The 23,800-nt window shown below is 49.9% G+C and overlaps 1 protein-coding gene across 4 annotated transcripts in view; it reads left to right on the top strand.

The window, feature by feature from the left end:
- LOC142897533 (FERM, ARHGEF and pleckstrin domain-containing protein 1-like) overlaps positions 1-23,800 on the top strand; it is a 51,292-nt gene that overhangs the window by 23,367 nt on the left and 4,125 nt on the right. For 3 of the 4 annotated variants that reach the window (XR_012928463.1, XM_076039940.1, XM_076039939.1), the window contains exons 3-24: positions 4,783-4,887; positions 4,979-5,021; positions 5,803-5,881; positions 7,445-7,542; positions 8,047-8,161; positions 9,767-9,914; positions 10,356-10,451; positions 10,551-10,714; positions 10,831-10,899; positions 10,976-11,051; positions 11,421-11,622; positions 16,771-16,955; positions 17,268-17,357; positions 18,979-19,112; positions 20,033-20,114; positions 20,204-20,441; positions 20,527-20,657; positions 20,773-20,841; positions 21,118-21,207; positions 21,360-21,442; positions 22,119-22,231; positions 22,495-22,658. Coding sequence is in view for 3 of the 4 variants with exons in the window: in XM_076039940.1 (XP_075896055.1) it covers positions 4,783-4,887; positions 4,979-5,021; positions 5,803-5,881; positions 7,445-7,542; positions 8,047-8,161; positions 9,767-9,914; positions 10,356-10,451; positions 10,551-10,714; positions 10,831-10,899; positions 10,976-11,051; positions 11,421-11,622; positions 16,771-16,955; positions 17,268-17,357; positions 18,979-19,112; positions 20,033-20,114; positions 20,204-20,441; positions 20,527-20,657; positions 20,773-20,841; positions 21,118-21,207; positions 21,360-21,442; positions 22,119-22,231; positions 22,495-22,658 (2,574 nt within the window). In the remaining variant the exon portion in view is untranslated. The remainder of the gene's footprint in view (positions 1-4,782; positions 4,888-4,978; positions 5,022-5,802; positions 5,882-7,444; positions 7,543-8,046; positions 8,162-9,766; positions 9,915-10,355; positions 10,452-10,550; positions 10,715-10,830; positions 10,900-10,975; positions 11,052-11,420; positions 11,623-16,770; positions 16,956-17,267; positions 17,358-18,978; positions 19,113-20,032; positions 20,115-20,203; positions 20,442-20,526; positions 20,658-20,772; positions 20,842-21,117; positions 21,208-21,359; positions 21,443-22,118; positions 22,232-22,494; positions 22,659-23,800) is intronic. The other variant, XM_076039941.1, reaches the window with a different exon arrangement.

Below are 23,800 nucleotides of genomic sequence, written 5' to 3'. Positions count from 1 at the left end.
CCCTGCGTGGCAAAGTTCGTCGCAAACAATGCGGAGGACGCAGCTGTTCCCCTCACACAGCTGTCCAGTGATCCTCCTGCACACTGGCTAACAGAGGGAGGGTTACCCCCCCAAAGCACGTACACACGCGCACACACTGCTCAGAATTCAGCAGCACAACGGCCACAACAGGACACTTAATTATTCTTTATGCCAAATCGATATGTTTCCCAGCAGCCCAGACAGGCTGAGAGCAGGCGGCCAAGCCAAATGGGGAAAAATGTCTCAGGGAGGAGGAGGAGGAGGAGGGGGGTGGGGGGGGGGGGGTGGGGGGGGAGAGAGAGGAGGAAGAGATGGTGGTCGTAGGAGGAATGCAACCCCCCCCATTTTAACCCCAGTCCCTGTTGAATCCTGGGATCATTTTTTTTTTCATGCTTGTCCTCTGGGGGCCCGCAGGCCCGGCCCGCTGTGACAGAACCGCTGTGACAGCTGCCGCCGCTCCCCTTCTTTCATTTCCTGTTCGGATTTTCTGCAGATTGGGCCGATTCTTCTTTCCCCCCACCCCCTCTTTCAAGAAGCCGCGATGCTAAATCGTCAGCGCCGCGCTTCTACTGGGCCTCCGAGCGCCGGCTGCGCGGGAGTCGAACGCATCGTGTTTCAATTAGCCTCTAATTGCGCCAAAGCTGTCCTGATTATGAACCCGGCAGCCCGCCGACATATGCGCGCTCACGCTCCCATATGCGCCGAGAGGGTCTGCAGGTAATTTGACAGGATTATCAGTCGGCTGCCCACCCCACCCCACCCCCACACCTCCACACCTCCGCTGTTCCCTCCGCCGGCTGTAAGTCGAGTCACCCTGGGAAACTCTGCAGCGCAGCACCTGAATCTCAATGAGCTGTGGCTCGCCGTGACCTCCCTGTCCTGCCTCCCCCCCGCCTTCTCCCACCAACTCTCCCCCACCCTCCCTTAAAGTGCACCATACACACCTGCAGAGATGAGCGCGTGTGGATGTATAGATTCCTTTTTTATTTATTTTTTTACGTATTTGCTTGTTTTATGGTGCGTGGGGGTTCAGAGCTGGTAATCGTTGGAGCCTTTGCATGTGTTTCCAATGAGCAGCGGGAGGTTCGACTGCAGGTATGAATGGCTCGCGACTGCAAAAGGTTGTGCAGTTTGACCGGCCGTCTTCTGTGCTGTGTGAAATTCTCTCCACTCATGTTTTTCTAACAATCATGTGTATTGCAGTGCTGTCGGTCAACTCCAACATGAGGTTTTCTGGGCCGTTACTTGCACGACGCTGGATGATCATTGCAACAGTTGCCTGTGGTATTTGCTTCTGTTTACTCTGCACACTAGTTGCTATTTGACCTCTGACCTCATCAACTCAGAATGGATGTGACCAACTGGTTCAGCCACAACACGCAGCTCCTTATGTTCAAAGTCTTTTTTGATTTTTGATATTTTATTTAAACTGTTTATCTGAGTGCAGTTATTTGGGCGTCACTACCTTCAAACAAATCTGCTTCCTCTTCACATTGCCAATGACAACTGAGCCGCAGCCTCTAAAGTCGGTTTAAGTCGATCACGGACGCCCCGGAGATGGAATATGACCTTTTCCCTTTAAGAACAAAATTGCTTTTCAATCTTGGAGGCGATCGGCCAATCAGAGGCCTGCGAGTGATGCTGCTGAATGTCACGGCAGGAAAAAATAAATGAGATGACGGCGATTTTATTGCAGCAAGATATAGATGAAAGTTTTTTTTTATTTTTTTGTCACAAATTCATCGCTGACATCTCGTCCAGAGATTGATGATTGAGGACTTGGCTGGAGAAACATTGTGTGCGGCTCCTCCCCCCCGCCTGCTCTGGAACTCCCACCACTCACTAAGACCCAAGCATCTGTGGCATCCCAGGGTTTCCCTTTGTTCTGCTCATTTATCCAGAGCCTGGAGGCACTGGCAGGGTTCATCCCGGCTGCACCGCCGCCCCCAACAAGGAGTTTTCTTTGGCGAGCGGGGACCAAGCTGGGCTTATTACCAGTGAGGGGGGATGAATCAAAGTCCCCTCGGAAGGGGAGCTGTCAAGGGAACCCGGAGCCTCTCCGGTGCCTGACCTTTAGCTGCTTTTTTTTTTTGTTCACCCCCAACGGGGCTTACCCAACAGAGCTAGGTGGGGGTGCTGCTTGTATGGAAACCCAAGCAGACATGTGTGGAGACAAGGCTGTCAACTTGACTTAGCCTTTTGCTCTTTGTGGGGGCACGTGGAGGTCAGCGCAGCGACATAAACACCCGCACATGTGTAAACAACAACAACAGCGGCGGCAGCAGCGTCCGTGTTCTCACCCAGTAGGTGCAGGTGCATCTCTACCCTGTGTGTAAGTCTGCTGAGTTAGGATGCACCCCCCCCCCTCCCCCCCCCCCACACACACACACACACTTAGGAGTCAGGTGTTTCCCACGTAAACTGGATCAAGTGATCTATAAGTGGAGGTCATTAAAAGGAGGGGCAGGCAGGCAGGGAGGGAGGGATTGGTGACGCTTTCTTGGCACCGTCGAGGGTGCAGAGAAATGAGCTAATGTCTCTTTAAAAGGCCGAGCCTCTCAGCCGAGCACAGAGGTCCCGGGTGACGTGCACGGAGGTGGAGTGAGAAATCATGTTTCAGCTAAACTTCAGGCAGGGTGGTAGGGAGACGCGTGTAGCCGTGCAGCCAACAGATAAGAGCAGATACGAGCAGAATTATTAGCTTGGCCAAACATTTACATTATTTTTTTTTTTCCTTGCAAAATGTGTTTGAAGCAAATGTGTTTTGTATTCACGCTGCATATCTATCAAATGCAGCATGAAACCCATTCAAAGTTTGGATTCTGCAGATCGATGAGCCCAATTTGCAGCTTTCTCTCGCTGCTTCAGTCTCATTACTGCTGTTGCATCAGTCTTCACCTCTGAAGCCACTTTTTATTATATTGTTGATTTAGAATTGCAGACGGATGCACGGTTGTAGCGTTCAGCAGAGAATAGGTCAGTTATACCTCGCAGGGGTTGTTTACAGAGTTGGACAAATCAGACCTCCTTCTAAACCAAAGCCTTGAAAAGCGGCCTGTTGTCTCTCGCTGGTGGACTGCAGCAACCTTGCAGCTCCAGGACAAGCTGCACTGGAGCGCTGCTGGTGGTTAAGGCCGCTCGTTAATGCTTGTTCGATTTTTATGACCATATCTTTCACGAAGTGGGTTTGACCGAGGTGGGGGGCTGTTGCAGTGTTGTGAAATGTTCTGAGTTGCTGCAAAGTCAAAGGAGTCTCCTTTGATGCTCGGATCTCCATTCAGTCACGTTTTATTCCGTAATTCACGCCGGGGTTTCGGCCTGGTGTTGAGCTGCTCCTCCCGCTAGCGGCCACTCAACCTGTGGACAGACAGGGCTCTCATTGTGGTGGCGGCTGCCGCAGTGTCAAATGGCAGCACCGACCCAACGCAACGCAACGCTGTGGTTCGGCAACAGCTGCATTTCATCAAACGCCGTCTGGCCCCGATCGTGCTCGGCCTCGCCCGTCACCACCAGACCTGCTGGTGTTTCTCACCCCGACAGCAGAGCAGAGGCTTCTTTCCCCTGCTAGCTGCTGGGAACGTTCGGCACCGGCTGGTGCCTTCAGACACCCTCCAACATCTGGAAGCAGCTGGTCCTCGGTAGGTCTGGGATGCCCTCCGAGGAAGCCCGGGAAGAGACGCTTTAGCTGGGAGCCGGAAGGGACGGACCCGGGGAGAGGCTGCAAGGGTGGGAAGATTATGGCTTGTGGAAGTGTAAAACCTCTCACTAAGCTGCAAGGGCTTAGGTTTTTTTTTCCCTTTCTTTTTACTGTCTAAGCAGTATGGGGGGGGGGGGGGTTTGAAAAGAGGACGGGCGTCTCTGGTGGCAACTTGGGTGCCTGAACAGTGGACGAGGAAACTGCTTCCCTGAAAAACAAACGAAGAAAACACACACACACACACACACACACACACACACACACACACAGAACGCAGCTCTGGATCATTAGGCAGGCCAGGGGCAGTGCCTACTATAAACACGCTCATTCTGCCGCATACCAGTCACGAGGAGGCAGCCAGGCAGAAAGACGCTGGTTGTGCGCCTGACAAAGCTCCATCCAGGACTGCATGAGTGGAAACGCCTGACATTTATTTAACCCCGCATGGGAACAAAATTGTGGTGGTTCCTTTTTTTTTTTTTGTAGGATTTTCCATGTCCAAGTATTTGACCGTTTGAGTCTCGGAAACGTGTCTTTGTCAGGTGACACTCAAAAGTACAGATCCAAAAATACAAGGACCCGACCGACACCATATATATACTGTATGTGTATATACAAATATACACACCACCACCACAACCACCCCCCTGTGGCCAGCTGAGCCATTGAAAGATAAACGAAGAGGAGAAAGAATAGCAGTGGTTTTAGAACAAAAGGCTTGTGATGCGTTCAGGTGACATTTGCCGCCACAGGGTTTGACACGTCTGTAAAGCCGGGCCTGCCTTTTTTTTTTAAGACGCTGCTGTCTTTTCTCCCCCCCTCTAAAGCCCCGACCCCCCGAGGTTCGGGTGTCCCTTTGTTTATAATAGAATGTGAAATGTCACCCGGATTGAATCGCAGACAACCCGACAAGAGAAAGTGGATACTGCATGTTGTGGAGAGGAGGAGAAGAGGAGGAGATGAAGAGAGGAGGAGAGGAGGCTGTGGAACAAGAGAGAGAAACAGACGCAGCAGTGTGATTCTCACCACTTTTCTTCTTTGTCGTTTCCTCTCCCTGTTTGCAGCAAAAAGCCTCGGGCAAGGTGCTGTTCGACCTGGTGTGCTCCCACATGAACCTCATCGAGGGCGACTACTTTGGCCTGGAGTTCCAGAACCATCAGAAGATGATAGTGAGTCGCCGCCGCAGAAAAACTCAAAATGATCTTTAAAGGTTAAAAGAGGCGATCGGTCATCGGGTGTCTTTTCCCTCTTTGCCGACAGGTCTGGTTGGATCACATCAAAGCCCTCGTCAAGCAGCTCAGACGTAAGAGCCGTCCCCCCCGGTTCCTCTGTTGATGACGCACTTTAGTGCTGCTTTACCTTCTGGAACAAAAAGGAAAAATGTTGTCTTGTATAATCTGAAATGATGGTCCTATTTTATGTCCATTTTCAGATCTTTATTTTAATTTTTTTTTATCGTAGACTCAAAGCAAACTTGTGTGAATAGTCATCCCCCTAAAGAAATCTATAGATCTCCAGTGAACATCGATTAGACCTTTGCCTACAGCCTCCTGCAAAAAAAAACAATACTAGCCTGTAGCGCCTTGTGAAAATGATGCCTTGTTGTGTAGCGAGAGCAATAAGGAAGCGGTGTAACCTGGGAAGAGACATCAGTGACTTTTTGTGACATCACAAAGGGAAAGTTCCTCAGTGTTCTCAGCTCAGCACTTTCTGAAAAGTGGGACAAGGAAAAAAAAATGCAAAGGGCAGACTTGAGTGGTGGACAACATGGGTAAATTGTATTTTAATAGCGACGCTCCAAGTGTTTGCCAGAGCCGTGAAGTGTAATTAAGTTTTAAGGACTTAATTACGTGACAGCATCCTGACTCCTCGACGGTTCCTTTTAACGGAGGCGGAGAGAAAAGAACAGTAACCGCCTGCAATTACACTGAATCCTCCCGAAACGATCGCAACCTCAAGCGCCACCGCCACCGCGACGGCCGACTTCCACTGCGGCAATTGCAGCGTTTCGCTGCACGCCTTTCATCTGCGAGCGTCGCTGATGTTGTTGTCGTCCTTGTTGCATCCTTCCCGGTGCCGCGCAGGACCCAAACACACCATCCTGAGGTTCGCTGTGAAGTTCTTCCCCCCGGACCACACGCAGCTGCTGGAGGAGCAAACCAGGTGAGCGCCTTCGCCGCCTCGCCCTCGCCATCCTGCTTAATTCATGTCGTCTCAGCGCCCGCTGGGCTGTTGCTAACTGCAGCAGGCTGTTAATAAAAAAAAAAAAAAAAGACTGGCAGATTACAGAGACACACATGAAACATATGCGCCGGTTTTTGAGGTTGGGGGATTTATTGGCCGTGGTTGCCATGTTTCTCATGTCGCTCCCTGGAGATTAGTGTTAAGCTAATGATTTTCTCTTTTTTTCTCGCCGAGCAGCCCCGTGACTTGTTTTCACTGTCAGAGCGGATAAATCATCTGCTCGCTGGGAGAAGCAGTCTCGACACCCTGTCCCCACCCCCCCTCCCCCCCCCCCCCACCCCCCCCCCCAGCATTTGCATTCTGGGACTTGGTTAAGGACTCGCAGGCGGACGCCACTTATTAAGGCCGGTGGCGGGTCTGAGGCGCATCACACGTATCGCTCCACACATTAGTGGGATGCATTCCAGAGTGAGAAGCAGCGCCGCAGACACAGCGTTTGGAAATGTTTGAGCAACCTGCTAAAAATAACGCGAGGTGATTGGACAGACGTTTGACGTCGTGTTGAAAACTGGCGAAGCTGAGCCAAGCTGGTTCGCATCCAGTTTCCTGCAAATGCTCCGTGTTTATTCACAACATGCCGCTGGTTTATCCAAACCCTGGATGACGCCAAACTTTTCCTCGAGTAACGGCTTTCGGCGCCGCTCTGCGTTCTTAGTCAGATGAGGAAACGTTGCCCAGTTCGAATAAAGCTGCAGTTACAGAAGGTTTATGTCCATTTTCAATTCAAATGATCAGTTATCCCTACAACTATAGATTCCCAAGAGTCTGCATATTTAGCCCTCTGTTTACAGCCTCCCTCCAGAAGTGCTGCGTTTTAGCTTCTTTGTCGCTGCTTTGTTGGTCCTTCCACATGTTTGCAAGATGGTTCTCACTTCTGTGAGCTAAACCCCGCCCTCGGTGCCGCCTCCTTCCCCTCAAAGCCGGCTGATAAGTGGTCCGACGCTGAGCGGCTGAAAATAAATTTGATGACAGGTTTTCAAGAGGGATGTGGAGTTGACGTCCCAGCACTCCTGTACAGGACCTCGGCAGAGCTTTGCAAGGTCGACCAGACAAGCCCTCGTCCACCTGAGAATTCACCACTCACATCAGAGGGTTTTGTTTTGCGAGGCTGTTTACAGACAATGCAGTTTATATTGCATTTTCTTCAAGGCCCGAAACATTACAGAGCTTCAGTGAGCAATCAGTCCCGAGCATCCAGAGTTGGAAACTGCACCCACCACTCTTTAAGCCAGTCTGAGTGGCATTTAAACTTTATGGAGTGATTTCCCTCACATTGTTAATGACTTCATTCAAGTTTTGGCACTGGAGGCAACTCAGAGTCTTGTCTAAAATTAAAAAGCGACAGTTAGAATTTAATCAGAAATTACAGTTTGGCTGCTCTCTCCTCCCCCCGAGGTCGCAGTGAGTCGGCTTCCACTTTCCTTTGACTTTGAAACTGTGTGTGTGCGTGCGTGCGTGTGTGTGTGTGTGTTTGCCGTCCAGGTACCTGTTTGCCCTGCAGATCAAACAGGACATTTCGTTTGGACGTCTGACCTGCAACGACACCAGCGCGGCGCTGATGGTCTCCCACATTGTCCAGTGTAAGTTTTCCTCGCCTGGTCCGTCGAGAGCCGAGCGGCGAGAGCGACGACTCTTCCCACCGACCGTCTTCTGAAGAGGCGTCGCGCTCCCCTCGCACGCAGCTTATCATCAAACATTGTGGCACTGCGCTCTGCACGCCGTCTCAAATTGATTATCTCTGCGTTGCCATGGATACCTTTCAGCGGAATGTCTCGGCGTCATGGCGAAGACGCCTTTCATAATCATATCACACACACACACACACACTGACAGGAAATATACTGAGTGTGTGTGTCTTAGCCTGACATGTCTGAGCATCAATCTGATCGATTTAAGCTCCAAATGTGTGATGGACACGATCAGTAGATGTTTCTTTTAGATACGAGATGTTGCAGCCAATGTTTCTCTGCCAGCGACTGAAACTGTCAGATGCATTTTTAAAAAAATTTTTTTTTTGCTTTGTTCCTGTGCGTCATCTGTCTTGAGGGTCGGTATTTATAGAACGACTCCGTTTCCCATTTCAGCCGAGATCGGGGATTTTGAGGAGAGCCAGTGCCGGTCGCACCTCCTCAACAACAACTACATCCCGGAGCAGATGCCGCTGATTGACAAGATCATGGAGTTTCACTCCAAACACAAGTGAGTCTTTTCTCCACTGCAGGTCTCACAGTGTGCAAAATTCACCGCCAGTGTCGTTGGTTTTCATCTCAGCGTGTCCAAAAATGAAAGTTGTCCATCCCCTGCTGCTTTTGCTTCATCTGATTTGTAGACTGTCCTTAAACACTCAGTTCTGGAAATCCACCCTGCATGATGTCACAAGGGGTGAATGAAAACGCAGTACGGAAAAGTGTTTGCTCCACCTGCCTTGTAGCCTCTTTACTTTTATCCCCTTCCAGCAAAGCCTCGCTTTTAGCGGGAAGCTAAAACCAAGTTTTAAAACTGTTTTAGCAGGTGGCTGTAAACACATAGCTAATAATGACCTTTTTTTTTTTGGACAATACATCATGGAGGATGTATCACGGCTCCACTGGAGTCCAGGGTGAATCATAAAGGTGTGATCACTGCTGTATCATGGGACCTTTAAATGAACGAGTCATTGCTGCGCTTTCTCTGTCAGGACTTCTGCCTGCAGTTCTTTATTGTGCAGATTAAGAAAAAAAAAAAACGCTCGTCACGCACCGCAGGACTCTCACAGTCAGCTGTGTCAGTGGGTTAAAAGTCCTCATCCCCTCCTAACACACCTCCTCTCGGTCAGAAACCAAGCCCGTTACTGACCGAGGCCGCTTTATCTCCACCACTTTTCCCCTCGCCGGTCTGAAGATTAACAGAAGGCCTGCAGCTGCTGCTGCTGCTGCTGCTGCTGGGAGGATATTAGTGGAAACTCCCCAGACCTGCCCCTGCTTCCCTCCCTCACGCGCTCCGCATCAGAGAGAAAATTTCAAAAGCGAGCTCCACCGGCCCTGGACCTGCCTCAGTCGTTATGCTCTCCTGGAGACGGACTCGCAGTGGACGGCCGCTGCGTGAAAGCAGTTTTAGTTCATTGGTCTCCTCCTCTCTTCCCTCTCCGACTCCTCAGCACTTTCTGGTTTGATAAATGTGACCGCGGAATTTTTTTCTTTTTTTTTTTTTTAAGTCACGCTTCTTATTAAGTGCCGTGTGCAGGAAACAGGAAAGCATAACGGCTGATAAGAATTAGGAGAAGTTAGTCAAGCGTTCGCAGCCCCTCCCCGACTTTCCACAGCAGTTTTACAAGAACGGTGATTAAAGTGGGGGGTGTGGGGGGGACCTGGCAACCCGCTCGGACTCGGTCTTTCACCCCAATTAACGACGCAACACAGCTGGATGATAAAGCCACGTTCATGTTCATCTGCCCAGCAAGCTGCTGAAGGGTAATGAAAGGGCCTGTTTGTTGCCAGTCAAAGAGTGAAAACCTGGAGGCAGGATTTGCATTTTAAATGTTGTTGTTTTAATCCCCCAATCTGCTCTCAAATCTCTTTTTTTGGCAGATTTTTTTTCTGTTTAGATTCTGATTCAGGTATAACAAGATTTAAATAATCAGTAAATCTATTTCTGGTTTTAAATGGGCTTGTAATCATGTTTCCAATGGAAGTCGCTGGAAAGCACAGACTGCAGAGAGTCACTTTACAGAGGACAATAAACAGGGTCAAACCATGTCAAGGAAGAACAAAAATCTAATACTGCTGGCCTCAATCTGATTGTCGCTGCTGTGCTTGCTGTCACCAGCGGCCAGTCACCAGCAGAGTCGGACTACCAGCTACTGGAAGTGGCGCGTCGCCTGGAGATGTACGGGGTTCGCCTGCACCCTGCCAAGGACCGCGAGGGCACCAAGCTGAGCCTGGCGGTGGCGCACACCGGCGTCCTGGTCTTCCAGGTCAGTTGGGAGGCCGCCGTCCTCGGCAAATAATGGCACAACAAACAAGTTAAACTACATGTATAGAACGTAAACATCAGACAGGGTCATTGACAGCTAAATAAAATGCCACATATTGTTCAAAATAGAAGACAGACTGAAAATGGGCTGACAAATGTGGGTGTAGAAGGGTTGTACATGCTCACAGCAGCCGTCTTTAGAGGTACCACCATCCTCCTCTTTGGTCCAGAGTAACACAAAATACTCCCAGAGGGGAGAGTTCCTCCATACAGCCACAAGAGGTGCAAGAGTTCTCCACCTGGAATACAATTTCAATGTCTTTTACAGAAAAATAAAGAAAAAATAAGAGATAAAATCCAGAGTTATCCATACAGACCAGAGGTTCAATGTTCTTTTGCAGAAGAAAGAATTTTTTTTATTGGCGCTTGTTACCCCCTGCAGGGTCACACGAGGATAAACGCCTTCAACTGGTCCAAAGTGCGCAAGCTGAGCTTCAAGAGGAAGAGGTTCCTCATCAAGCTGAGGCCAGATCTCAACGTGAGCTCCTTTGAATCGCCTCCTTCTCTTCTAAGTACCAAAGTCGTCGCCCGTCTTGACATTTCTGTTTCAATGACTTTCGCTGTCCGCTGCCCGCAGAGTTCATATCAGGACACGCTGGAGTTCCTCATGGCCAGCAGGGACTGCTGCAAGGTCTTCTGGAAGATCTGCGTGGAGTACCACGCCTTCTTCCGCCTCTTCGAGGAGCCCAAGCCCAAACCCAAGCCCGTGCTCTTCACGCGGGGCTCCTCCTTCAGATTCAGGTAAAGGATTTCTCAGTTTGCGTCTCTAATTTGCCTCCAGCAGCGAGCGAGCGCCTCCTCTGCGCTTCATTGAGTTCTCCAACTCATCACCCCCCCTTTGCTTGACCCGTGTCCAGCGGGCGCACACAGAAGCAGGTGATCGATTACGTGCGAGAGTCGGAGTTTAAAAAGATTCCCTTTGAAAGGTAAGAGCCCGACGCTCGCACGGTTATTGTGTGTTCAGAATGTGCACCGGTGACCTTTCCACATCCCGTCTGCCAGGAAACACAGTCGGGTCCAGCACAACAGTCGCCTGTCGCCGTTGCCTTCCCCACGCCACCACCAAGTGCCAACTGAGGTGAGTGACTCACTGAGAGGGTTTTGCAGCTTTATCGTGTGAATCGTAGGACCAGCAATTGCCATGGAAACTATATCTCCTCACAGCTCGGGCATCAATGCTTTTCTTAAGTTTGAAACCGTACTACAGAGTATTTGCTGTGTATTCCTCATACCAGGGTTCCAAAGTGACTTCTGGATTCTTTTATTGTGCTGTAATTTTTCCTCTGAGCTTCAGCTTCAAGCTCTTGTTGTTAGACTCCAATGAAGCTGCATGCATTGCCAGGTAGTAGTAGCGATTCCTGCAAGGCTGTGTCTGACTTGGATGCAATTCCGACCAACATCGTATTCCCGAGATGCTCTAATTTTCTGCTTGATCTCCTTCCGCCAGTCCGCCGCTCCCAGAGTCGACTCCCCTCCGGTGCGCCACTGGCAGGAGTCGGCGCTGGTGAGCGCCGAGGACCCCTCGCTGAGGACGGTGAGGGTGAGCCCGTCGCACCAGACCAACGGCCACGACGACAGGACGGCGTCCGTCAGGGCGGAGGAGGCGCAGGGCCCGGCCCGGCAGAACCACCCGGAGCACCTCAACACAGGTCCGGCGTTCCCGGCCGTCAGGGGCTCCTACGTTCACTACAACGACGTAGACGGCGATTATAACATGCAGTGGGACCAGACGCGCGGGTCCAACTCCGGCTACAGGGAGCAGGTGGCGCCGCGTTACGGCTGCGCCGGCTTTAACGGGCAGCAGGAGCTCCTCCACGGCCAGATGTGGTACTCATCCAAACACTCGTTCAGCGTGAGCCACGACGAATACCCCGAGCAGTCGTGGCCGAGCGTGGATACAAGCTCGGCCCGCAGCCCCGCCGAGGACTCCAGGGGTCACGGCCAAGAGCGACGCGGCTGCAGCCCTCTAGCGCCCCTGCAGGCTGCCCCGTGCAGCGTCGACGTCCCGGCTTACGCCGAGCACAACGGCTGCGGCCCTCCGCCGGGTCTCGTCGACCACGGCAGGTACTCGTCGGTGCCGAGCCGCTCGTCCCGCTCCCCAAAGTCCTCCAAGGGGCGTCACCATTTTAACACGGAGCCCCATCAGGTGGTGGCGGCGGCGGCGGCGGCGGCGGCCCACCACGGCCACCAGTCCCATCCCGTCCTGTCCCGAGCCGAGCGCATGGCCGCCCTGGAGCGCCGCATGGTGGCCAACGGCCTCTCGGCACCGGGCCGATCCAGGTCCGCTAGCTCGAGGCGCAAGTGCCGCGCCGGCGCTGGTGGTGCCGGCGGCGTCTCGTCGCACATGGCGGCGGTCAACATGGCCGACTACGGCACCACCAGCGGCTCCGAGTCCAGTGAGTCAGAGGCAGAAACAAACAGGGGCGGCGGCGGCACGCAGACGTGCGACAACCAGGCGGAGGCCAACGGCGCCTCGCCGATGCCCAGGAACAAGTTCTCCTTCGGCAGCCTCCAGCTGGACGAGGAGGCGGACGAGGACGGGTGTCACGCTTTCAGCGACGAGGAGGTCGAACAGGTTTTCAGCTGCTAGCCGCAGAAAAGGTCCCGTTATAGGGACGTCCCGTCCCCGGAGGTGTTGAGTTTCCATGAGCTCTGCACCCAGACCAGAACCTCCCCGCTTTCAAAGCACTTTGCGTGTCCCGTTTCGTCCTCCGCCCCGTGAGATCTCCGGCAGGAATCAGTTTCCTTGTTTTTGTTGTGTTGTGTGAAGAAAAGAGGTTGAGGGTGCGAGCTTTCTTTTCCCCAGGAGGAGAGAGGGATAACCACGCCCCAAACTCTTTTGATTGGTCCCTGCAACGTCTCTTCTTCTTTTGTGTCGTCTTGCTGATTTCCCATCGCATGCGCCACCATCAGTCACCGAGAGAAAATTGAATGGCCTAGTAATAATTTTTAGCACAGTACAACATTTGGAATGATGATTGACTCCTGCTGACACAAGCAACGAACTTTGGGGTTTTTTGCCAACATTGTAATGCCAAGTTGTCAACACTGCAAGTGGCCAGGAGGAGGAGACTTTAAAAGGCCACTTTTGGAGGTTTTTGAGTACACATCTAAAATACTGTATATGTAGCCTAAGGAATATGTAGCCTAAGAAAAGTAGAAATGATTGACAAAGAAGAAATGACAAGTAAAAACATCAAACGATAAGAAAAAAACACTTTCCAGACAGTGTGGACATGAAGAACAGCACTGAAATGTAAAAACCAGAGTGAAGAAAAGGCTCTTGAGCTGTGCTTTATGTTGTACACAGATGCTACGTTTTGTTTTAAGTAAACTGTTGCCTCAAGTGCGGATAATCAATATGACGATCCTTCAGCCACCAAAGGTGGCGCTCTCAAAGTAGAAGTGAGAGACTTTGCAGCGACCAATCAAGCGAGTTGGGCTGAGTTTGGGGCGTGGTCGTACCTATTTCCACTTCCGCCTTCCCACATCTTTGATCGCACCCCTACCCTCCCCCTCTCCGCAGTGTGCCATGTTAGCTGGGCTGGAGACGCTAATGAAAGCTGCAGAGCCTCAGCAGGTGGACTTTGTGTCGCTGTCACTTTCCTCTCGGCGCTTGAACGTCGCCTCCACAGAGGTGTCAGCGGCTGAGTGTCTGGCTCAGCTTCTGTCTCAGAGGCCTTAAGGAATCCCGAGTGCAAACACGAGATGATTAATTATCATTTGATGATGATGATGATGGTCTCCAGTCTGTTTGTTTGATTGATGGAGCTGCACTTTTAGGTTGTAAATAATCTTTTGAATGTGTAATCACGGCAGTAAGTTGTTGGCTTAATGGCTGGTAATTGTCAGTGATCCTGATGTTTTGTTTGTAAAGCTCTTGATGCTGCATCTGTCTTGTGATTGTTGTACGAGTAGCGAGTTCAATATGAAGTTTTTGCTGTCAGAGTGCAAGCTCACCGTAACTCTGCAGACATATTACACGTCAGAAACTCAGTGTTTAACCCAATCTTTTTTTTTTCTTCTTGAAATGATATCGTCAGCTAGGTTTTAAAAGCTAAAGAACTGTTTGTTTGTTTTTTATCTCTCCTGTCTTCACTGAAGCCAAACTCAGGAATTTCTGATCTCTTACTGTGGTACCTCCAGGTCTGTGAGCATCATAGGGGTGATTTCTCTGTTCTGGAAGGACACACTTGTGACCTTGGTTCTCAGAGGAGGAGGCACAGTCCACGATTTGAGAATCCAGTTGATCTTTTAATGTCCGCCAGTTCTTTATGAACACCCAGTGACCGCAGCCAGTCGTCAGGTATCAGCTGCTATGAAAGGGAGCCACAGCTTTTCAAAACATCTCATGTTTGACAATCAGCACTTTTATTTTTCTGCTGCACTTTTTTTACTTGTGTTTGTTTGTGCTGTCTGAAAAGGAGCATGCTTGTATCCTACTTCTGTTTCTTGTCCTTTCTGTCAGCGTGTGTCTTTCTGCATGAGACAACTGTCACACCTTGCATGTGCTTCTTCTACAGCTGTCGTGCAACAATGTGTTTTGCCACTGTGTGGTGGACTTATGTGGATACAATGACAACGGGGTTCCCTCCACTGCGGCGATCCAGCAAGGTTAACTCAGGGCGGATAGATAGACAGCATCGTGTTAACCATTAGAGGAGCCTGGGAGTTATAGTGCAGTCTGTCAGAAAGGCAGACTGAGGAAAAAAAGTCTAAGCACCTTTCAGTGTTAAACATTGTTAGCATTTTTTTTTTTTTTTTTTCCATTTTGTTAGCACTTTTTACCCAACATGCATCTCCTCGTTGCATTGGCTGGATCCCTGCAATGTGAGGAAACCTGCGCTTGATGCACGACACTTGATTTGAGTTGACACTCTGCTGCACAAAGAGTCAAAGTCAAAACGCAGCCAGACATTCAGCTCTATTGCTGCGACTGATGCTTGTGTGTCCCCACCCCGGCTCTTCTCTGCTTGTACTGTAACCGTCAATGATGCTAATTTGATGGTGTGAACTCCAGGATTCTCACCGTCGCACTGGGAATTGCATTATGCATGCCTCCTCATTATCAACTGACTATTTTTTAAGCATGGCAAAAAAAATAAAATAAATAACACCAAATGGCTGCTTGCAACAAACTTTCACAAATATATATTTTTCTGTATATTTAACACGAGATCAAACCTGGAGCTCTTGCATGAATCCACTGTTTTGTTCCAACACTGTCTTGTCTTGCACTCTCTCTTTCTCTCTGGCTCCGACGCTGCTGCTGCTGCTTCCAAGCTTCATATTCACTTAACACTGTGTATATTTTATTTTAGAATCAATAAAGATGACCTTGATGAAGTGAGATTTTCTTGATCTGCTCTTTAAGGCCTCCAGAAGTCGGTGTGAGGAGCTCCTGCTAGACTGCCACCCACCCCCCCACACACTCCCCCGCCCGCTCCCTCCCCTCCGCCTTGTTGTAGTTCAGTGGTTTTTACTTGTGTGTCCACGCCTGTGTTGTAGTTGTTGTTTAGATGTGGGCTCCTGTTTCCCCGCTTCCCTTTGTGCACTTGGGAGTGAATCCCCGCTAGAGTTGTGCTGCTGCTGCTTTGAGATTTGTGGTTTTTGTGGAAAATCTCTCACCGTTGCCTTTGTTTGGGCTTTTCCGACGGCGGACGGCGGACAGAGACGCGTGCTTGACGCTCAGTAAGCCGTCCCTCTGTACTCTCCGGCTCCAGGTGTCTCTCTGGCCCCTGGCGCGCTGAGCCTGGATTGATATTTCACAGATGTGACAGATATTCCTCTTTATGTTTATCGCCGTGACAGAGGACTCTAATCCTGTGTGGTCGCACCAGGCTTGTAAATACTGCCTATAATCTGGCGCAGGCTGCAGAGATAGAGCTTGTTTACCTTTGCTGGATTACAGAGTGACTGTTGGAAAGTTTTATAATTTATTTATAAAGTAGAGTTTTGTTTTTTCTTTCCTACCTTGCTGCGAGGGCTCAGTGCGTTCGCAGCAGCCGTTCTTTTGATTTACTGAGAAAATGTTCATGTTTTGACTTTAAACAAAAGTTTTTCAGTGATTCGAAATGACAATATTTTAAGATTTTTCCCGTAAAAGAAAATGCTGAGACAGATCGTTTCATTTCCAAGGATTTGTTTATAATGGGACACAATAATTCACCCATTAACCACCTTGTGGATTCAGGCTCTGGTGGCGTTTTTGAATCAACATGACCGTTCCGGAGGTTAATGGATGGAAAGAATTCCACAGGCACGGGTTAAACCTGCTCCGACATTAAATGAAAAGAACAGAAGGGGGGAAAAAAACGTTGCTTGTTTCCCTCGGCTGCTTCGTGTTGCCTCATCCGAGTGTCCTGACAGCGTCTCAGTCCAGTTCGTCTCAAAAATATAACGTTAAAATCTTGTTTATTGCCTCTAAAAACATTTCAACTGCAGACTCCTCGTTAAGAGACATGTGCGGGTCGCACTCTGGAAATGTGCACGTGCAGCTTCAGGACGCTTGGATGAGCAGACGGCTGCAGTATGAAGACAAATTGTATTTTGCCTCTGTTGCCTTTTTTATGATGGAGTTTTCATCCATTGGATGGAATTTGTTGCATGCAAAACGGTCACACGCAGGAGGAAAATATCACCAGTGCCTGAATCCTCAATGAGGGGAAATATATTGACCCGATTTATCCCATAAATTCCTAGAACATGATCAGACTTTAGTAAAGCTGTTTTTTTTACAACTTCCAGTCGCTCACTGTCTCCTTTTCCCTCCCATCGCTCCTCCTCCTCCTCCTCAGTGGGCCCCTACAGCCCTCGCCTGTCGGCCGCCTGCGCCCGTCCCCACGCCATGGTCAACGGCCAGAAGTCGCTGGAGCTGTGCAGCCACAGCCCTGACGGCCAGCAGCCCTCGCCGCTCACCAGCCCGCTGCTCAACGACGCCTGCAGCGTGCGCACCGACGACGAGGACGAGGTCCGGAGGAAGGTGCGTCATCGCACAGCCACGCGTTTGTTCAGCGTGTTTATCTAGCGGTGGGCAATACCGGGGGTTTTGGTATTGATCCGGTACCAAGTAAATACACGGCAGGTGTTGCAGATACCGATAGGGATGATTTTTACTGGAAACGTCATGTCAGTGTCAGCAGCCGTGGCCCAAGACTGGCCGTCCTGGCGGGACTGGAGCTCAGTGTTTTCCCGACAAGTGTTGTCACAGATGTGGGTTAAACAATAACAACAACAACAACAACAACAACAACAAGTGACAAACAGGCTCTTGCTCCGGTGTCTCTGTCTGCAGCGGTTCCCCACGGACCGGGCCTACTTCATCGCCAAGGAGCTGCTGACCACGGAGCGGACGTACGTGAAGGACCTGGAGGTGGTGACCGTGGTGAGTTGCTTTCTCACTCCTCCTCCTGCTCTCCCTCCTCCTCCTCCACCGCCTCCTCCTCCAAGCAGAAGCAGGGTGGAAAAAACCCATTGATTATTCCGGTTAGCTGCTCGGCTGCAGTGAGAGCCGCCACAACAACAACCACCAGCCGGGCATGGACGGAGGGATATCATAGCGGATGAGTTTACATTTTTATTCATTCACATCCCGCACATCCGCCGCTGAAAATGTATTCTGTATCTGTCTGGCCCAAGGCCCTGAATACTAAAGCAGGGAGCGATGGGGACGCACGGATTTAGGTGCACTAGCTCCTCTCTCCCTCTCCGGTCGGCTCCCTGAGATTTGATTGGCCGCCGCTCGACGTATGCGAGGCCGTGTGATAAGATCTGAGATGAGCAGAAAACAGGATATGAAATGTTTTGCTGTCCAGCTCCTCCGAGAGAGCAGAGGGATGTTCTTTGGAGGCCGCGTTGAAGCGCTGCTGTGCGAAATAGAGTGCACACCCTAACAGACACTCACTCACACACACATACACACACACACACACACACACACACACACACACACACACACACACAACCCCTCAAATGTTGAGCCTTTGAAAGGCTGCGTCTCTTCCAGAGGCTCATTTTTATACGTCTCATAAATATTTGGGTTGGCTTGTGTCCTCCTTCATGTCCTCCTGCTGTGTGTCTCTCTCTCTCTCTCTCTCTCTCTCTCTCTCCCCATACACTGGTTGGTGTTGCCGTTTGGGGTGAAGTCATCTGAACAGCAGCTGGCGCCTCCTTTCCAAACCCCTTCTGGACACATAAACTTTTGTTTCCAGAAAGTCGCTTCGGCGTTTCCATCACATCAGTGCAGCCGAGCTGGTCGGCGGTCGTCAGCCTCGCTGCACTCACCCTCAGTCTGACTGTCAGACAGAGGAAGTGCGTTGCTGTTCGAGGTCCCATACTCTACGTTTTGTCAGATCCCTGCGTGAAATCATGAAATTCCTGGCTGCATCACACAGTGGATCATCAAACGAAACAAAGATAAAAATAGATGCGAGATCTGCAGAGAAAACGGCGTATTTAGCCCTCAGCCTTCTGCTCAAACAGCGAGGTCTCTGATCCCTTTGTGACATCAAATAGGGCTGATTTCCACAGCTGTGCGCTTTAATGCGCATTTTCTGGAAAGTGGGTCAAGCGACAGAAGCAAAAGCTTGACTTTTCAAACAGAGACGCGTATTGTCCATTTTGCATAATGTGGAACCTTTAAAAGTTTCACGTATTTGTAGCATGTATCCTCAGTCGGACGAGGCTGTCGCAGACTCGCTGAGAAAAGGCCAAGAGTTATTTTTGCGTGTAACATTTTTAGCAGGAGGCCTTAAAATTAAAAAAAAAAAATCCTACTCTTGTCCTGCAGTTCAACTATTTGTTTAGTGTTTCACGCCGCCGTGCAGTAACAGATGGCAGATCCACCTCACAGTTTCACTCCCCCACTTAATCAAACTGTGTCGCCCTAAACTCTCTGCTGTCGCTCTGCGCCATGACGCACATGGCGGAAGGCCGTCTTTTGTAAAAATAAAAATAAAATCTGCCAAATCTGTCTTGTTGAATTGTGTTTTGCTTTCTGATTGCAGTCTTTCCAGAACGCTGTCGGACAAGACGAGGCCACTCCAGAGTCTCTGAAGAGCGCCGTCTTCTCCACCTTTGAGCCTCTGCACAGGTTCCACACAGGTTTTCTCAGGGAGGTGGAGCAGCGGCTGGCGCTGTGGTGAGACTCGGCTGCACGCATACGTACAGGCTCGAAGAAACCTCCCCGATCGCAACATCACTTCCACTTATCAGTATTATTAATCAATAACACAAGGTTTATTTCCCCCACTTGTGATTGTAAGAGCTCCCAACGCATGCAGATTATCCCCACTGGCAAATTGAGCTTTGTGTATTCAAACACGATGTCGGAGTTTGTATCCATGTTCGTCATTAGGAACTGATCTGGTTAATAAGGGAGGTGAATAAGATTTGTTCCACACACTTGCTGAAGTAATGAATTGATAAATGTCCTGTGTGATGCAGCGGTGGCAGCCACATTACTCCTGCAGCCTCATGCTGGAGGAAGGGCTTTGCTCAGGGGAGACACCTGCTGGTGAATTGTGAAAACAGCCGCCTGAAACTCTCCTGGGCATTTTTGTGTGTTTAAGACCCAGTGTTTGATTGGAAGGGATCTGATATGGAAAATACATAGAAAATAAACGCATGTGTTTTGGTTTAGTAAGTTAATGTCACGAAAAAGAATGAGCTGTTTTCAGTCATTGGTAATAGGCATTTTTATTTACATTAAACGTCAGAGAACAACATTAAATTAATCTATTAGATGCTACTAAATATTGCACACGGTGCCTTTGCAGCATCAATAAATCCTCTTGGCTTTCTCTTGATTAACTGTTTGGTATAAAAAAAAAATGTCAATTAAAAACAGCCAGATATTACTCTTTGTCCAATCAAGTAAAGAATTGAAAGGCTTAATTGTATAGTTGACCACAAAAAGGATTTTTCATCTATTTGCTGCTCACCACCTTGTTCAAGGCTACTCGAAGAGCTCTGATCACTTTATTAGCTAAATGTGCTTCACGATATACTGTATATCTCAACATACCAACTCAAACTGTGGTGTTTGCTTGGTTGTTGCAGGGAAGGCCGCTCCAACGCTCACATCAAAGGCGACTATCAGCGCATCGGCGACGTCATGCTGAAGAACTTCCAGAGCCTGAAGGTCAGACTCGCCCTCCTGCACCCCTGAAACGGTGGTTGACTCACATCCTGTGCGGTGCGTCACCCGTGCTCTCCCCTCTCTGCCCACAGCCCCTGACGACGAGCCTGCACAAGCAGTCGGAGGTGCTGCTGGAGCTGGAGAAGGCGTGCAGGTCGTCCCGCAGGCTGGAGGGTCTCTGCAGGGACTTTGAGCTGCAGAAGGTCTGCTACATCCCGCTGAACGTCTTCATCCTGCGGCCCCTGCACCGCCTCCTCCACTACAAGCAGATCCTGGAGCGGCTGTGCAAACACTACCAGGCCACGCACGTGGACTTCAGGGACTGCCGAGGTCGGTTTCGAAACTTCTTTATGATTTAATCGCTGCGTCTCTGAAAATATCTCACGCTCTGCTTTGTTTTTATCCCTCCCTGCAGCTGCTCTGGCCGAGGTGTCCGAGGTGGTGGAGCAGCTCCAGGGCAGCTTGGTCAAGATGGAGAACTTCCAGAAGCTTCTGGAGCTGAAGAAGGATCTGATCGGCATCGACAATCTTCTCGTCCCCGGTCGGGTGGGTGTAACGCTCGACCCCAGAGGAGCGTCGCTCTCTGTAGTTGGGTTCAGATGATGACAAAGACTGTTGCTTTCTCTCTCTCTCTCTCTCTCTCTCTCTCTCTCTCCTGCAGGAGTTCATCAGGTTAGGCTGCTTGAGCAAACTGTCCGGAAAAGGCCTGCAGCAGCGAATGTTCTTCCTGGTAACGCCCACTCACTGAGATCCAGTCATATCGCCTCATCTCTGTCTGCTCGTCTCGGGCCTTAATTCCCTCCAGACGTGCATGACTCCTGGTTTACATGCCAGACATGAGCTGTCTGCCATCTAAACTCCAAACTCAAATCTGTTCAGACTGGCCCATTTCAGAAATATCACTTTTATCTAGCAAACAGCTGTCATGTCTTAATTTACTGTATTGTTGCAGTTTAAACCAAAACCCGCCTCCTCTTCTCACTCTGGTCTCTCTTTCGGCCGTCAGTTCAACGACGTCATTTTGTACACGAGTCGAGGGATGACGCCGACCAATCAGTTCAAGGTGCACGGTCAGCTGCCGCTCCACGGCATGACAGTAAGTGCAGCGCAAAGCGCTCGGGCAGTTTGTCTCTCTCTCTGTGATCTCTTTCCCTCTCTCTCTCTCTCTCTCTCTCTCTCTCTCGCTCTCTCTCTCTCTCTCTTGCTCTCTCTTTCTGACGCTCTCTGCCGTCTTCTGTCTCTCTCCAGATCAGAGAGAGCGAGGAGGAGTGGGGCGTCCCTCACGCCTTCACCCTAGTGGGTCAGCAGCAGTCGGTGGTGGTGGCAGCGAGGTAGGAAGGACTCGGAGTCACTCCGACACCTCGCACCTGGAATGATGAATGAGCCCAAAGTGGTTGTCGGCGTCTATTTTTAATGCGCTTTGCCGGGAGGAACTGAAGTGCTTTCATTCACAGCACAGTCAGAGTTTTTTTCCTTCTTGCAGATTCCATCCAAACTGTCAGCAAAGTTAAAAAAAACAAAACAAAACAAAAAAAAACTGCATTATCAGCGAATACTCGGCAGCTTTCTCGCTTTGCCGCTTCAGCTGAAATGTTTTCTCACTTTTACTGGAAACAAAGTCGAGCTGTCCAGATTCCATCTTGCTGAGAAAAAAGATTTAGAAAGATTTGATTCGTTTCAGGTTGACACACAGCAATTACGCCCCATATTCCCACTGAATGAAGATTTATGAGGCAAGAAACAGCACATAGACAATGACACAACACATTCACATTCATGTGCTAGTGTGTAAAGTGTGTAAAGGAAAATGTTACTGTGCTAGCAGTTGAAGAGGAGCGAAAACTACCTGTTGCTTCTAAAGCAAGAATAAATGAAGCATGAAGTTAATCCTAAACAAACAGAATTTGATGTAAAAAAATACATGTATTCTTAAAGTGAATTAACATTGAGGAGAAGAGATAGAACTGTGTTTGGAGGTGCTGATGGTTCCTTTGTCTTTGCGTGCAGCTCGCTGACGGAGATGGAGCGCTGGATGGACGACATCAGGGTAGCGGTGGAGACGGCCACAACCAGCAACGGGCCTTCGTCCGACATTCTGAGCTGCAGTCTGACCAACAACAGTAAGTCACCCTGCAGCCACGACGTCGAAATGAAAGTTAAAAAATCCAGACATGTGATAGAGATGTGAAGTAGCTGTCGGCGTGTATTAATGTTTAAATGAAAAAGTGGAATCTGGTGTGTTGAGTTTGACTGCGGAGCGATCTGACGCTGTGCTGCGCTTGAGCGCCCTCTCTCTCCTCCTCCTCCTCCTCCTCCTCTTCCTCTTCCTCCTCCTCATCAGCCAAACTCTTCGCTCGCGGTAACGACTTGCTGACTTTCCCAGAATGCCCCGAGGACTCCACGGCGGAGGCGGAGTCGGAGGACGACGCAGCGGCGGCGCCGAGCTCGCCGGAGAGGCCCGCGCCGCAGCGCGGTAACACCATGGTGCACGTGTGCTGGCACAGGAACACCAGCGTGTCCATGGTGGACTTTAGCGTAGCCGTGGAGGTTAGAGCCCCCCCCACCACTCTCCCCCGCCTCCCCCGATCTGGGAAAACTGCTCCTCCTCTTCCTGCCTCACCGTTCCCTTTCTCCGTGTGTGCGTGTGCGTCGCTGTTGACTGGGTTCACTTTTAATTATGTCTCGGTGGGAACCGCGTCCTCCTGCGCTGCTCTCAGCCTCCTCCACTCCTCCTGACTCCCACTTAAACGAGTTGCGTCTGCTGCAACTCGAGCTGGCTTCACTTTTAGGCGCTGAAAGGGAGCCAGATTTAGGTCAAAAAATGTTTTATTCAGCGTGCCTGCCCTGTGCCTTTTTTTTTTTTTTTTCATTTCCTCATTAAATATTTTTGCAAATTCCATAGTGAGAATTGCTGCACGGGATTCGTCACGTTCGAAGAAGAAAAACTACTTTGCATTTAAGCCCTTGGCAAACGAGTACACACAGTGCTGATCAGGCTGCTCACCGCCTCTGGGATTATTGCATTTTTTTTGCAGACTGGTGTCTTCTCTTTTACGCTGGCACGCTAATCTAATTAGTCAGCCACACCAGAGAACAACCCGGGGGCCCTCGTTTTTTTTTTTTTCAGCAGTGTGTAGAAAAGGTTCTTCATTCAGTCTTACGATTGAAAATTTAAATGGTTTTGATAAAAGTTCTTCATTTATTCAACGTGTTCTCACTGAGGTGCCGTTTGTAACCAGACACGCCTCAAATTAACCTTAAATGGTTGCAGCACGTCCACCTGCGGACCACATGCGCGTTGTGCTTTATCAGCGGTCACTCAGGGTAGAGCCACCTGATCTGAATGAAGTACATGGAGATTTAAACTGTGAGGAAACATGAGTGAAGCAGGACTGTGAAGTATTTAAGGTTGGGTTGAGCTCCAGGAAGAGAGATCCGTGTCCCAGAGAGGGACGACGCGTGTTTAATTTGCTTCGCTTAATGAACAAAACGCATCAAAGAGCAACAAAAATGAGCCAACCAATTCTGACTGGAGGAACTAACCAGTGCACAACAGTTATTTAAGGACGGCCAAGAAAGTGGGCCACTGTACTTGCAAACTTAAATCCTGAAAAAGTTTTCAGTATCCTGTTCCACGTCCCCGTAGCCGACATTTCATTTATTATTTCTTTCATTCTTTATAAAAGAAA

Source organism: Nelusetta ayraudi, unplaced genomic scaffold (assembly GCF_046127955.1).
Source record: "Nelusetta ayraudi isolate G7.1 ecotype Tasmania unplaced genomic scaffold, CSIRO-AGI_Nayr_v1 ptg000060l, whole genome shotgun sequence".
Lineage (NCBI taxonomy): Eukaryota > Metazoa > Chordata > Actinopteri > Tetraodontiformes > Monacanthidae > Nelusetta > Nelusetta ayraudi.
Note: the sequence above shows the minus strand (reverse complement) of the source record. Positions and strands in the feature narration are given on the sequence as shown.